General features: G+C 41.3%; 1 protein-coding gene across 4 annotated transcripts in view; it reads right to left on the reverse strand.

Moving 5' to 3' along the window:
- Nucleotides 1-16681, reverse strand: part of NELL1 (neural EGFL like 1) — a 988017-nt gene that overhangs the window by 115230 nt on the left and 856106 nt on the right. For 2 of the 4 annotated variants that reach the window (XM_077287195.1, XM_077287194.1), the window contains one exon: nucleotides 5465-5605. The exons of the other annotated variants lie outside the window; for them this stretch is intronic. In XM_077287195.1, the coding sequence (XP_077143310.1) occupies nucleotides 5465-5605 (141 nt within the window). The remainder of the gene's footprint in view (nucleotides 1-5464; nucleotides 5606-16681) is intronic. 4 annotated transcript variants of the gene reach the window in all.

The raw sequence follows: 16681 nt of genomic DNA on the forward strand, positions 1-16681 counted from the left end.
AGGAGGTGAGCTGTGACATCACCTATTGTGAATGGTGGATCCTGTGTTATCTACTGTATATAGAGGTGTTATCAGTCATTGTACAGGAGGAGGAGGTGAGCTGTGACCTCTGTTGTGATTGGTGGACCTTGTGCTATCACTTGTGTATAGTGGTGTTATCAGTCATTGTAATCCTGCCTCTGATGATATGGAACCTGCTGGAAACTGTTCCTGAAAGGACAGGAAATATGAGTTTAAAATAGCCCCATGGATCCGTGTAAAAATTGCAAGATTATTAATTTTCAATAAACATTGCTTAAACCCCCCTCCCCCATTTTTTGCTATTTTTAATTATATGTGACACAAAAAATTATCTAAACAATAGGTCATTTTCTGATAGCTTCCCGCTAAAGGGAATCTGTAAGCACAAAATGACTGTTCAAACCAAGCAAAGGCACTCGGTGCACTTTGTTTTCCATCTATCTCTGCCCTTCTTTAGCTCCTGTAAAGCCAGCGCTGTCAATCAAGGAAGAGAGGACAGGAGATGGATGGAAAACAATTAGGTGGGAAGGCGCACTGGATTCTTTGGCCACAGTAGGGGTGTACCGAGCGCCTGTGCTTCGTTTGAACAGTCATTTCATGAAGACAGACTCCTGTTAAAGAAAAAGTCCCATCTTTAAAAAGTGATGGTATGTCTTGCAAGTCAATAACTAAACTCTGGGACCCCCTCGATACAGTGAGCGGATGCAGGAGGAATACTAGAGGAAAGGCAATACAATTCTGAGAAGGCATTATTATTTCTTGGTAGAAGAGCTGGATGTTCATTGATCTTCTATGGGGGAATGTTCTTTCAGAATGACCTTACTTTATAGAGTTTGCCTCGTCCAGCTATAAATTACCCCGCCATATAATAAAAATGAATACTGGGGCCACGACAGCTGCTGTCAGGCAAGTCGCATGATCAAGAACGTTTGAAACTTTTTGTGAAAATATTTGTGAAAGAAAAAAAAACACATGAAGTGTCCTGCGACACAACATCCAACACATTTGAAAACATTTGCAACTTTGTGTCAATGGTTGCAACGTGACACCAAAACCTGAACGTCTCCCCAAAATTGTCTTCGGTCTCATGCAAACAACATTTTGATACAAAAAGCCAATAAAAGCAAAGTGTAGATAGAAGAGGCAATGTGGAGGCAGAAAGACAGAACAGCATTAACATTCAGCAAGGAACTCGCATTATTTCACAGAGAAATTATACAGGAATTTTTCAGCTATAATCCAATAAAGCATGCAAGAAATCCTGAGAAATATATGCGGCACCATCCACATTTTTCCATGAAATTAGACCTGGGTGTATTAGAATTAATTGTTCCGTAGACGGATGGCGCTATTCAGGTTATTGGAGGAACTAATCTAATCTGAGCCTATCAAGTCATCCATAACTGTGAGTCAATCACCGTGGAGTGCGGGAAATACCACAAATGTCTGACAGATGCACGATGCACCTCTGGGGAAGCGCCTATGTTCACAACAGGGGCGGAAACACTTGTATCTGTTTCTGTAACTCCTATGGAAGTCAATGGACTCAGCTTAATTCATTCTCCAGGGAGATTGGGCAACCCTGTTCTTCATGTGAGCGGCTGCACCAATGATTTGTTCACCCCTGGTGAAATCCTTCTTTCCCCTGGGTTGTCGGGATGTCCTCATTTACATAGCTAAAATTGGAAGGTTTGTCCATCTTTCCTCTAAAGTATGTGAACCTTTAGGGACATTGTAGACCATGAATTTATCAGGATATTCTCATCTTGTAGATGTGGACCTCAACAATGGGATCTGCATCTATCTCAAGTTCGGACCCCCCAGAGTACACCGCTTTCGGTGGGGAGGTGGTGGAAATTCAGGACACCTCTCCACTGAAGGCAGCCCACAATGGGACCTCGTTACTGAGACAGATTCAAGTCCAATTGGTAAGACTGGCATCCACGCTGTGTTAAAGGGAATGTGTCAGTATGATCAACCCTCCTAAGACGTCTATATGGACATGTAGGTCATAGGAAGATGAATAAAACGATTCCTTGATATATGCAATCTAATGTTTTATTCCAGAGAAATCCATGTTTTTCTTAATATGTAAATGAGCTGTTAAGATCTATGGGTTGGACATAGATCTTTCCAAGAATCTGCCTCCAAGAGGAGTTTCCAGTGTGAGACGTGTAGATAAGGAGAGCAGACTGTCAGTCATTACGTGTCTCACACTGGTGACGCCGCCTTTCATTTAAAATAACCTCTGCAGACAGATTCTCAGGAAGCACTATGCCCCTCCCATAAATCATAGCAGCTCATTTACATATTAAGAAAAATGTGGATTTCTCTGCATTAAGACATTGGATCACAGATACTTTTATATCATTTTATTAAGCTTCCTATGTCCTACATTACCATATATAAGCTAGACTGCGTAGAAGGGTTGATCCTACTGACAAATTCCCAGTAGGAACCAAGGCACAAGATGGTAATACCCTTTAACTTTAGTAGTCAGCGTCAGACCGCCGCTCCCAACGTAAGTAAAATTAGTATTGTGTGGCTCATGTGGGGCACTTTGAGTGTATTTTCAAGGTATATTTTTAGTGCATTTTGAAGAGTTTTGCATGTTTTAGTATATAAAACTTAAAGAAATGAACCGGAATATAAGTTGGTATGCATGCAGCGTGTAGGCGCATATTCACACTGGCCACTACATAGACAAAACCTTAAATAAAAACAAAATGAGGAAATACCCTGCCGTAAATAAATAGCAATAGTGCATGAAAACAATATATGGTACCTGGTTATCCTCATTTTGATAAAACAAAAACAAACATAAAAGCCATCCCACCACGTCACGGTAACCCTATTTGGGATGGTCCTAACATTTAGTATTAAAAGCTTACTATGTGTTAAGTGACATAAATGTGAATAAGGACAGATCAGATCCAGGACCCCGACTAATGGACACCCAGTCATGGGGAGCTATATAAATGTAATGTCCAGGGATGGTCTGTATCTTATTTTTTTTAATCAAAATTATGTTAACTAATAATGAGCGGACGTTCTGGGATAAGGTGTTATCAGATCATGCTCGAGTGCTAACCGAGTGTCTTCCGCATGCTCAAATAATATGTTCGAGTCCCTGCGCCTGCCTGTATCATGGCTGTTCGACAGGTGCAACATATGCAAGGAATCTCTGTTTGTTAAGCAATCCCTACATGTGTTGCAGTTGTCTAACAGCCATGAGACATGCAGGCGCGGGACTCGAATATATTATTTGAGCATGCGGAAGACACTCGGTTAGCACACAAGCATGCGCAGATAACACCTTATTCCCAGCTCATTCGCTCATCACTAATAACGTGTTATTTTCATGCACTATTGCTATTTATTGCAGAGTATTCGGACACTTTGTTTCTATCTTAGGCTTTGTCTGTTTGGTACATGCCTATATTTCACAAAACTGTTCTTAAGCTACTAATTATTTTCTCCTATGAATCCATCAGCAGAGGGGGCAGGGGCCACTATTGAAAGCTGGTGTTATCTGAAGCCATTTCTGTCCTCAGCCTGTTGTGCTTTGTTTTTTTTAGAGTATCTGTAAATTGTCAGCTCTGAAAGATGCATTTCTGTATTCTCTGTGAAGCATGAAGGCAACCAACAGCGATTCCACAAGATTGGTCTACTTCTCTATACAAGTTGTCTTTAAACAGTGGTGTAACTATAGGGAGTGCATCGGGTTCCAATAGCATGGTGTTATCAGTCATTGTACAGGAAGGGGAGGATGTGAGCTGTGACATCACCTATTGTGAATGATGGATCCTGTGTTATTTACTGTATATAGAGGTGTTATCAGTCATTGTACAGGAGTAGGTGAGCTGTGACATCACCTATTGTGAATGGTGGATTCTGTTATCTACTGTATATAGAGGTGTTATCAGTCATTGTACAGGAGGAGGAGGTGAGCTGTGATATCACCTATTGTGAATAGTGGATTCTGTTATCTACTGTATATAGGGGTGTTATCAGTCATTGTACAGGAAGGGGAGGATGTGAGCTGTGACATCACCTATTAAGAATGATGGATCCTGTGTTATTTACTGTATATAGAGGTGTTATCAGTCATTGTACAGGAGGAGGAGGTGAGCTGTGACATTACGTATTGTGAATGATGGATCCTGTGTAATTTACTGTATATAGAGGTGTTATCAGTCATTGTACAGGAAGGGGAGGATGTGAGCTGTGACATCGCCTATTGTGAATGGTGAATCCTGTGTCATCTAATGTATATAGAGGTGTTGTCAGTCATTGTACAGGAGGAGGAGGTGAGCTGTGATATTACGTATTGTGAATGGTGGATCCTGTGTTATTTACTGTATATAGAGGTTTTATCAGTCATTGTACATGAGGAGGAGGAGGTGAGCTGTGACATTATGTATTGTGAATGGTGAATCTTGTTTTATTTACTGTATATAGAGGTGTTATCAGTAAATGTACAGAATGAGGAGGTGAGCTGTGACATCACCTATTGTGAATGGTGGATCTTGTGTTATTTACTGTATATAGAGGTGTTATCAGTCATTATACAGGAAGGGGAGGATGTGAGCTGTGACATCGCCTATTGTGAATGGTGAATCCTGTGTCATCTAATGTATATAGAGGTGTTATCAGTCATTGTACAGGAGGAGGATGTGAGCTGTGAAATTATGTATTGTGAATGATGAATCCTGTGTTATTTACTGTACATAGAGGTGTTATCAGTCATTGTACAGGAGGAGGATGTGAGCTGTGACATCACCTATTGTGAATGGTGAATCCTGTGTTATTTACTGTATATAGAGGTGTTATCAGTCATTGTACAGGAGGAGGAGGTGAGCTGTGACATTATGTATTGTAAATGATGAATCCTGTGTTATTTACTGTATATAGAGGTGTTATGAGTAAATGTACAGAATGAGGAGGTGAGCTGTGACATCTAGTGTGAATGGTGGATCTTGTGTTATCTACTGTACATAGAGGTATTATCAGTCATTGTACATGAGGAGGAGGTGAGCTGTGACAGGTATTGTGAATAGTGGGTCCTGTGTTATTTACTGTATATAGAGGTGTTATCTGTCATTGTACAGGAGGAGGAGGTGAGCTGTGACATCACCTATTGTGAATGGGGAATCTTGTGTTATCTACTCTATATAGAGCTGTTATCACTTACTGTAATTGGGTCTATTACACTGAGACTGCTTTACACAGCAAGTAGTAGGAGAGTCTAGAACTAGACTATGAAAATTGCAAGATTTATTAATATATATAATAATGGAAAATTTTAAAAATATATATAATAACATTGAAAAAAAAAACACATTCAACATTTTAGACTTATCATTGGCTGTTACCATGCAGAAGAGAGAAGACAGGAGAGGAAGAAGAAAAAAAATAGTTGACTTGAGTGAGGTTCGCTTACCAACACAGGACTCCCCAGTAATGGAGTAGGTCCCATTGTCATGGAAGCCGCTTCTGCACTCACAGTGGTACCATCCCGGAAGGTTAGCACAGCGGGAATGGTTGTGACACTGAATGATCCCTTCTGCACACTCATCAATATCTGCCTCAGAGAAAAACACAAGCCAGCCGGAAATTAATTTCCTTCGACACTACAAAGAACAAAGCATTTTTCTTTCATCCGTCACTTTAGGTTCTGATCCCATAGAAACATCAGGTGACGGTTATAATTAGCTACTTAAGCGATGGAGATATAGAAAGTTTTTTTCAAAAAATGTTTCAATTTTTTTTCTTGCCTAGTAAAATACTAGAGCGGAGCTGGCAGGCGATTCATTACCATTAATTACAGGAAGGTCGATAGTCGCATCATTGTTTTATTTAAGTGTCTCGTCTTGTGCCGCGAGGAATTTTCCGCTATGAGAACCTCGTTAGTGAAGGCTCCAGCGGCCGCACACAGTAATGTGGTGACTACCGGTGTCACCTTGTGACAATACAGCAGAATACGCCAATGGAAACACTTTACAACATGCAGGGTCCTTTTCTCCAGGGAATTTAGTTTTCTTTTTTTTTTACTTCAGATTACCCAGTTTCACAAAATTACCCATTAATTCGGACTATACTCAGTATGCAGATGATGGGAAAGTAGTGCCGGGCGCTTCTCTGAGACAGCATTGAGTGTGGCACTCAGCGATACTTTTTGTAGTGTCAGAACCTTTGGACAGAATCTTTAAAATATTTTTTTCAAATCTTACAGAGTCTGGTTTAACCATTAGTCACCCATACTATTAATTACCTGGGGAACCCAAAGACCAGAGTCCAACGGGCTCTAATAATTGACCCTTCATAAAGCAATTTCTAACTGGCTGTGTCTAGAAATGGGGCTGTAATTAAAATTGTGACATAGCGCTAGGTCATGACATTTTTTACTCTGGGGCCGACCAGAAAACATTGCAGCTGTCTCTAGTATGCACTTAAAAAGAACCTGTCACCAGGTCAAACGTGGCTAGTGATAGGTCTTATTTAATTCCCGCTGTTCCCCTGGGTATTACATTTTTTTATTTTTTAAATTCCGCCATTCGGTTCCAGAGATATGGGTTTTTCTATTTCCTAATATTGATTGTATTTATTAAGGGGGCGGAGCTCACAGGGTAATTATGCAGAGAAGTTGAAAGACACGCCCCAGAGGATCCTGTGAGCTACAGAAATCCGTAAATAAAAATGCATGTATCTCGGGGGCCGTGTGTTGGATTTAGGAAAAAAAATGTTATACTCAGAAGAACCAAATCTAGCCACTTTTCATATGGTGACAGGTTTTCTTTAAAGGGGTTGTCTTATGAGAATGGCATATCAATAGTAGGATACACAGGACTCACAGTTGAATATGGTGTTACACTCCCCTTCAGTGTTCTATAATGGGGGGGGAACAGCTCCGCATGGCTCACACTTTGTTCTTAACTGATATGCATCCCAGTGGTGGGGCCTGCTTCTATGATTTATGGATATGTGTTCCATGGCAGTGTCCATTTAATGTCGACAGACTTCTAATTGAGCTCAATTAAAGCTGACTACATTTGTCTTTAGAGAGTTCCTTCTATTGGTATTTGCAGGAAAGCAGAATTTTAACACATGAAGCTGTGGATCTGGAGCTCTGTATCAGAAAAATACCTGTACAACCTCTATAGTATAAAATTGGTAAACCTTGTAAGAGGGGGGAAGGTGTTTGTATTTCTTTACCCCATTTTACGCCTCTATTTATTACCACCCTATACTTTATCTGCGGGAATACTTTGCAGCACACAGTTGTTGTTTTTTTAAATATCCAATTAAATGGATTACAGATCACGGTAACAATAGCGAGCGGCAGTATTGTGCGCGCGGCTTTTTGTGTATATAATATATAAATAATTGCCGTCCCCGCTGAGTGAATCTCAGCACATAACATACAGGTATGTAGAGAATGACATTGCATTCGGAGGCAGAAAACAATGGGAATGCTGAAGTGTAACTCTGACTGCGAGACCTTCATCAGGACAAGGACGACCATAGATTACAGCGACCACATACTGTTCCTGAGCCCCCCATCTCCATGCCTCATGCTGCTCAGCCCTGTGCCGGAGATTTACATTAAACTCATGAATTATTATGACTGTTTTGCAGGGTAATGTATATACATATGTAACTGGGGAGAGAAAGAAAAACCATAGTAAATGTTCCGCTGGGACAATATTTCTCCACTACGCAGGTTCCCCGTTGATTCCCTGATGGCAGAGGACGGGGATCCTCCTGCTGTGTCTCCAGGATCACCTATTATTTCCAGGGGAACCTCTCCGCAAGCGGCTAATTTGCTGCAGTGAAAACTACTCATTACGTGGCACCAATGAATTCGTTAGGTGACTCTGAAATTCAGCAATGCCATGAGTCCTCCATGGCTTTTCTGCAACTCTGTGATTAAGAGGGTACCCACTGTGCACCCTCACAAAGAGCATCAGAACGATACAATACAAAATTTCCCACTGCGACTGAGTAAGTAATTCTCTTAATTTTGTTTTCTATTTTCTTATAATATATAACTAGCCCCAGTTATTTAGGCTAGTAGTACCCAATTGATGCTTCTCTGACCACAGCTCCCAGTGGGTGTTGACACATCTCAGTTTTCCCAATTGGCTTCCTCTGACAATGCCCCAGAGGGGGGGAAAAAAAAAAAAAAAAGCATGATCCAACTCTAAGACCCTGTTGCCATCTTCCTTTCCATAGCAAATGGGAGCAGAATTGCTTTCGAGCTGTATAAATTGACATTGTTAGTTGTGAAAGTAACACTTTGGGCAAAACTGAAAACCTGTAGGCTAGATTTCCAAGAGCACCAATGAGAGTATGTGTCAAGCAAGCTCCACCCCTGCGGATCCCACACTAGGTATAACAATGCATCCGTTTTGCTTGTAATGTTCCATTTAGTAGTAGACAGAACTTTTAATCAAGGAGGCTGAAAATAAACAGTTTTTTCTCCTCCTCGAGGTCCACTTTAAACAAACATGAATATATTTAAAAAAAATTAGTTTTTCTCTATCACGCTCACAGTTACAGTTACAGTTACTGGCAGTTTTCTCACTCAGTGATTCACCTCCCGGTGTTTTTGTTATCGGCTGAGCCCAGGTTGTTTGTTGTTGCTTTCTATGAGTCAGCAGTTAAATATTGCTGCTATAATAAGCTGTGTAGCATGGCTGCACTTTAACAATTATCATAATAACTATTACTGCACTTATTCATCTTGTGACTCTGGGAAATACCAAGGCATCGTATGGCACATCCCAGTATAATTTACCATGGGGGCGGTTAGTCTGGGAGACAGATGTGCAGCCCATTTAGGAAATGGGTGACAAAAGCATAGAAAGCAGCACTACTGGGAAACCTGATTTTTTTTTAGTTAAAAACTACGGCTCCTATTCATCATTGCCTTTGCGCTTGTTTTTCTTGACGAGTTTTGTGCATTGTTTTGTTTGTACCCATTTCATTATTGTAGTTGCATATTTTTTTAAGTCTATTTCATATGTTCTCACCTATTTTATTATTTCTGCTTTGTGGGTGGAATTTAATGATTCCAGATATTTTCAGCTCTATCTTTATTTGCAACCTTTTAAAAAGTTGCGAAATTTGGGCAACTCCACTCTAGAAGCCATCTGGAGTGATCTTAGGCACGTTCCTCAAAAAAGTCCCATTTTCCTTGACAGATGAGACTTTTTTTGCTTAAAAATGTGCAAAATTATAGTTAATGACAAGAAAAAAAAGTAAATTTTTGACTTTCCACAAAATGCATGAACCGCATATACTTTTGTTTATGAACTCTGCGTAATAAATATCACAAGACAAAACAAAAGTGACTAAAAAAAATGCAAACCATGAACCTGAGCCTATGAGGTTTTCATATGGAAATCACTTTAGGAAACGCTCCTCCTTTGGTGAGTTTTGGAAAAGTTTTTGTTTCCTAGAGCATTTTAGATTATTTTTTTTCAGCCTTTTGATTGGACAGTACCTAGGTTGGAGCTGACTCCATCAGGAGACACTTCTTAGACGTGACATGCTTTTTTAAAAGTTGTTTTTTCAAAAACTTGAAAAAAGGTAAAAAAAGCTTTCAAAATGTCGATCATATATGAGTACTAAAATGGTTTTGCAGTAGAAAAGAGAAGGAATCTTTAAATAATTTTTAAGCAAAATTTTAAGAGTGGAGCTGCTTCAAAATTTTTTTTTAAAAACCTCTGTGTGCACAAGATTGGTGTTAACCATTCACTCACAATTACTGCTGGATTGCAAGAGAAATCCCGCTCCCCGGTATGGGAAATTTTACTTGATGATATGCCTACACAATTGTCAAAATGTTTGAAAGCTTGAAATATAATTCATAACTAAAGAAACTTAATATGGGGGCGTGGCCTAGCGGGCAATGTGAGCAGAAGTGCGCCGGATCTCTCTCCCTGCACCACTATTAATTATATACCTTGGCCGCGCCACCGAATGCTTAAACCGGCCAAGTGTGTGCCGGAAGACCTGGTGAGCAGAGGGACATCGGTGGTGCTGCACAGCGGAGCGCCGTTCCTGGGAATGCCCCGCCGTAAACAGCCGGCGCCTGCGGAGGGCGCGAGGATCCCAAGATGGCGCCGTGGCAGAGGAGGAGGCGGTAAAGACAAGTGCTGCTTACCGCAGGAAGCTGGAGGTCATTGCGAAACTGGAGCAGTTTGCAAGGACCGAGGAGGCCGGTAAATTGCAACAGGATGCTGAGTGTGAGGGGCCTAGAGAGTTGGGAGACCCGGATGAGCAATTGCGAGGTGATGGTGTGGTGCTGAGTGCTTTGGTCGAGAGGGGGTCCCCGGAGAGGCAGGAGGCTGCACACGTGAGTGGCGCCCTGAGGTCTGCAGAAATGGCTGCTCAGTCTGGCTTTGCTGCAACTGCGGAGTTGACAAATATGGAGGAACCGACCTTGAAGGACATTTTTGCTGTGGTGATGTACTGTAAATCCGCTCTAGCTGCATTGAATCTGCTTGTAGATGATTTAAAGGTGGAGATGATGTCCCTTAATTCTGCCATGCATAAAGTGGAGAAAATATTGGAGGAGGTGGAAGAACGTGTGGGCAGTGTGGAGGATCAAACTACCGAACTGTTAAAGAGGGAAAAGAAGTATATTCAATGTATTGCAGAACTTGAATTTAAAATGGATGATTTGGAAAACCGTTCCCGCAGGAACAATTTGAGAATAATTGGTGTGCCAGAAAAGGTGGAAGGTAGCAATCCCACTGATTTTATTGAGTCATGGCTGAAAAATTCAGTAGGTGGCGGTAGCCTATCTGGACAATTTGCGGTAGAAAAGGCGCATAGAATTCCCACCAGACCTTTGCCGCCGGGATCGGCCCCGAGAACTATCCTGGCAAGCAAGTTTGAATTATTTCTACAGGTACTTATACAGTTCCTATTGGGGTGGGATGAGTTATCAGTGAGTTATTTTGGTTGGGATTAATGGGATGGGTAGTGTTAGGGTGATACAGGGGGGTGGGGGGTGGGAAGGAGGGTAGAGTTAGAGACCTGGGGGAGCCGGAGGTTATTTATATATATCGAAGTCATGATGGGCGATAATGTTAAAATCTTAAGTTGGAATGTCAGGGGTTTCGCAAACGCTACTAAGCGTGCAGCGATTTTCAATACGTTCTGCAACAGAGACCCTCAGTGATATGCTTACAGGAAACTCACCTTGTGGCGGACAAAGTTGCTTTGTTACAAAAGAGATGGGTGAGAAAGGCGTATCATGCGACGTTCTCAACTTATGCTAGAGGAGTATCAGTATTGATTCATACCAGTACCCCGTTCGAAGAGACTGAAGTTAAAACTGACGGGGAAGGTCAATTTGTGTTTTCAGTATGTAAGATTTTTAATAGATTACTCTGTATTGTCTCATTATATATTCCACCGCCGTACTCTGGGAAAAAGATTCGAGAGATTCTGGAGCTCATGGGTAATTGGGAGGGGGTCCCTTTCCTAGTCGTGGGGGATGTAAATAATATAATTAATGATCATTGGGACAAGAGTAAACATGCATTGCCGAGGGGAGACAGAAACTGTACTTCCTTTGGCAATTACCTAAGGGAGATAGGATGGATAGACTTATGGCGGGTATGCAATGTTGATAAATATACTTATTCATGTTATTCAACAACTTATGGCTCTATGTCTCGCATTGATGTTGCTTTAGGTAATGAAGGAATGAACAACTTAATACATGAGGTAGAATATAGACCTAGAGTATTATCAGATCATAGTCCGGTTTTGGTATCCCTTAAGTTAGTTGAACAGGATAGAACAAGGGGGCTGGGATGGAAATTACACCCTTTCTGGCTAAAGATTTTGGATATGGAGAAGGTTAGGGCAGAATTGGTGGAGTTCTTCAGGATCAACGAGGGAAGTGCTGAGAGTCATGTAATATGGGACACTATGAAGGTGTACCTGAGAGGTATCTTATTTTGAGACATCTCTAGACATAAGACTAGGTCTAAAATCCAGGATGCGGCGGTGTTGGAGGAATTGAAGGCAGCGGAAGAGGCAATGAGTATTCAGTGTACAAGGGACACGCAAAAACGTATGAGGGTGGCTCAGACAGAGGTTAACCAGCTGCATTTGCGTAAGGCAGATAGAATGAGAGCATTTCAAAAAGAAACATTTTATTTGGAAGGGGAAAAAGTGGGACATTTACTCTCAGTGGTGGCATCCGCGCAGCGCGATTCTTCCCATGTTTACTCTATTAAAACAGAGGAAGGGAATGTGGTTACCCAGGGAGCGCACATATTAGAAGTTTTTCGAAAATTCTATAGTGAGTTATACTCCTCTAGGGTGGAAAAGGGAAAAGAGGAAATGATTAGCTACTTAGATGGGATTGACTTGCCAAGGCTGAGTGTGGAAGAATGCGAATGGTTGGATAAACCGCTTGGGGAGGAAGAATTAAGGGCGGCTCTGTCGGGTGTGGCGGGGGTAGAGCTCCGGGGAATGATGGTATTCCGGCTGAGGTCTATAAAATTTTTCAAGATGAATTAGTGCCTAAATTGGAAGGGGTATTCAACAAATCACTGGAGAGGGGGGTGTTACCTCCGTCTATGAGGGAGGCTATTGTTGTGGTTATCCCTAAAGCTGATAGGGATCCACTGTTGCTGGAGTCTTACCGACCCATTTCACTTTTAACGGCTGACATTAAGATTCTCGCTAAGGTTCTGGCCAACAGACTGACCCAAGTGATCGATAAATTGATTCATTCGGACCAGTCAGGCTTTATGCCCAATAAATCAACAGCACTCAATTTGAGGAGGTTATTTTTAAATATGCAAATTCCTTCTGATAATGCTGGTAAGAGGGCAGTGGTCTCTTTGGACGCCCATAAGGCCTTTGTGTAGAATGGAACTACTTGTGGTCGGTGCTGGAACGGTTGGGTTTTGGCCCAAAATTTATTTCTTGGGTAAGGTTGCTGTACTCTGATCCAACGGCAAAAATTAGAGTTAATAATAATTTGTCGGAGAGTTTCTCTCTATTTAGGGGTACCAGGCAGGGATGTCCGCTGTCCCCGCTGCTCTTCACTCTTGCTGTTGAACCGTTGGCTGCCAAAATAAGAGGTGCACATGAGGTGAGAGGATTTATGTATGGTTTGAAAGAGAATAAAGTGGCCTTGTATGCCGATGATATTTTGTTGTTCCTGGAGGACTCGGAGGGGACCCTTCACAATGCGGTGGCTATTATTGAGGAATTTGGGAGGTACTCAGGTCTCACGATTAATTGGGATAAATCTTGTATGATGTTGATTGACGGGGACAATATGGGGAATCACGGGGGGAATCCACCTTCCAGATTAAAGGTTGTTCATAAATTTAAATATTTGGGGATTCAGGTGGCTTTCCCTTTAACTAGTTATGAGGAATTAAATTTAAGTCCGCTTCTACAGAAGATTCGCACTAAAATTTTGGCATGGAGTAAACTACACTTGTTGGTAGTGGGTAGGGTGAATCTTATAAAGATGATTGTAATGCCACAACTTCTTTATGTGTTACATAATTCTCCCATTTGGATTCCACAGTGTAGATTTTGCAAGATTAGGTCTTTGTTTGGCGATTTAATTTGGGGGGGGTAAGTGTCCTAGGTTTAAACAGGAGATACTTCAAAGGCCCAAGGTAGAAGGCGGGTTGGCACTCCCTAATCCCTGGCTATACTTTTTAGCGTCACAGTGCCAGCATTTTAAGGGGTGGGGGGAAGATTCAGGGAAGGTGCAAGTACCCAATTGCTTGAGCTTTTTATTTAATGCGAAGACATTGAGTGAGGGTCTGGAAGGGGGGCATTTTCAGTAATTGGGTACTCAATATTGTACCATTAGATTAATCCATAAGGTATGGGAAACAGTTATTATTAGGGATGTAAGAAACCTTACTAGATACTCGCCGATCTGGGGTAATTTGTATTTATCAAAATTTGGGCGGTTAAAGGGTTTTCGCACTTGGAAAGAAGCTGGTATTAGTAGGATTGGGCAGTTGGTGTCTCAGGGTAAACTTAGGACTTTTGAAGACCTTCAGGAGGAATTTCAATTACCACGGGCTGAATTATATCAATATGGTTGCATCTCTCATGCATATCTGGCACAATGTAAAATGAGCCCCGTAGTGTTGCAAGTAAGGGTGCGATCTCAGGGATATATGAGTATCTTCTTTTTCTTTTCTGGATAAACACCCTATTTAGGCTCGAGGTAAATGGGAAGCCGAATTGGGCGCAATTGATAATGACACATGGGAATCAATTTTGGAATACGTGCCTAGAATTTCTATGAGTGAGCCGGGAAGGTTGTCGCAACTATTTGTAATTTATAGAGCCTATAGAACACCCGATATGTTATTCAAAGCTGGGATGAGGCCCGACTCGCAGTGTCCTAGCTGTTCACAATCTGAGGCAGGTATACTCCATATGATGTGGCTGTGTCCTCGATTGTTCTCTTTTTGGATAGTGGTGTTAAATAGAATTGAGTTAGTATATAATTGCACTGTCCCTAGGGACCCCTTGGTTTGTATATTGGGATACGTAGAGGAGATTGCAATTGATAATACACTTAAAATTGTTATTGCTAGGTTGCTATTTATTGCAAGAAAATTGATTGCCAAATTTTGGATTAGGGAGGAGCCTCTGATGAGGAGAGACTTTTTGGTGCAGGTGGACCATATTATTTCATTAGAGAGGAGTATATACACTAAAAGACAGAAGCTGGACCTTTTCTTTAAGCTGTGGCAACCATGAATCGATTTGCACTAAGGGGCTGGGTCCGTTATTGGGGTGCTCTAGGGTATTGCGGGTGGGTTTGAGTATTATTACTTTCTATTTACTAGATGGTGGAAGCTGGTTGGCTCTTGGTGGATCTCTGAGGGTGGTAGGGAGGGGGGAGGGGATGGGTCTGGGGTGTTATATGAAAAATGTTACTAAAGTTGTACACAAACTGTAATGAATATCATTTGTATTATTATGATTGTTTAATAAAAATGTATCTGATAAAAAAAAAGAAACTTAATCTAAACAGTTAAGACATTAATATTCTGAATGTTTCATCCTCCTGTCAAATTAGGACCACGATTGCCAACAATCAGGGAAGAATCTTCTAAGCCAAGACTAAATTAATTCTATGAGCTTTATCTCTAACCTTTTCTGACCAGGACGTAACCTGTAGGTCGCAGTTGTCAATAGTCAATTTACAGAAACTTGCAATTCCCAACATCTTCAACTATGAAGGAGGAAAAATTCTGTCGAGATAACAGCTTTGAGTTAATTTATCAACCTCGAAATTGGCAACTTTCCCCCTTCCAGACACTCAACACTTTCGACCATTTAGCAGAGATCTAAGCCTGATTTTAAAAAAAGCGCATCAAATGATTGGACTTTTCAGTGACCTATTGACAGATTCAAACTTTTACTTTGTGGTGACAGAAAGTTGGTTGGTGCTTTAGAATCCAATAGTGCGCATGTTGTATAGCTGATTCTGTATCCTCGCTACATTGCGGGAGACTTGGTAATGATACCAAAAGGATGGGGTAAACTTAAGATTGAAGGATTCGAAAAATATGGTTTTTGAAAAACAATAGTATGTTGTTTTTTTTTATTTTAATGGCCTTCGGCTTGATCTCAAGCCATTGTGATTTGATGGATGAATGATCTGTTACAAGACCGATCTTGTGCAAGCCTAGATAGGTCCACCAGGGTCTTCTCCGCCGTTATCATGATAGTACCAAACCATCAGGTTGCTGGTATTCCTCTTCACCATGATCCTTCTAGTACGGTTTTAATTATTTCAAAAAGTAATTATCACGTCATATTAGTTCCACATGATATGGACAGGAACAATTATAGACCTTCCCTCTTCATCGGTGAGGATTGGTTTCTACATACCCCTTTACATTTGAGACAACCTATTAAAGTGGGTAAAAATATTGAAATATTTTCCCAAATTCTTCTCAAACTGGTTTGGGTATAATATATATTGACCTAATTTTCTTGCGTTGATCTACAATTCCTGTTCAAGAAAACATTAATAGAATGTAAATGCAAATCCGCTCTCCTCCAGAAGGAAGACAGTTAGTAGAGTTGAGCAAAAAAATTTGCAGGACCTTGGTCGGTTGGCCATGTTGGTAGTCTGTGGCCACCGGACCAGAGCCCTGTGAACCTTTTACTACACGGTGCTTCTTCATAACTTTGTAGATTAAAAAAAGTGTCTACAAGTAAAAGAGGGCACTTCATATACGTAAGATAAAGTGTTTAAAGTGACAATGCTCTGCACGGGTCACTTTAGTCTAGTCACCCTGAATGTCCATATATTAACCCCTCTACCTACCTACACGGCTTGCGTGTCATTGAATGTTACCAAAAAATACATAATGAAGAGGAGGGAAAACACGTGATGCGCCGACACAACAGGTCTGCCTCCCTCCTTCCCCTAGCAAGTGCTGATAGGACGGTGCTCATTTATATTCTCAGCTGCCCCTCACCCTGATACACCCTAGAAGAAGCTGGCAGCAAAACGCGCGTCGGGGTGAGGGGATGCCTGGAGCACTCCCATGGTGGCCATATTTCGTAACTACAGGTAATATACCGTTCACTGCATTCCTATACTTGTCAACCTGCATGTATATTT

Source organism: Ranitomeya variabilis, chromosome 2 (genome assembly GCF_051348905.1).
Source record: "Ranitomeya variabilis isolate aRanVar5 chromosome 2, aRanVar5.hap1, whole genome shotgun sequence".
Taxonomy (NCBI): Eukaryota; Metazoa; Chordata; class Amphibia; order Anura; family Dendrobatidae; genus Ranitomeya; species Ranitomeya variabilis.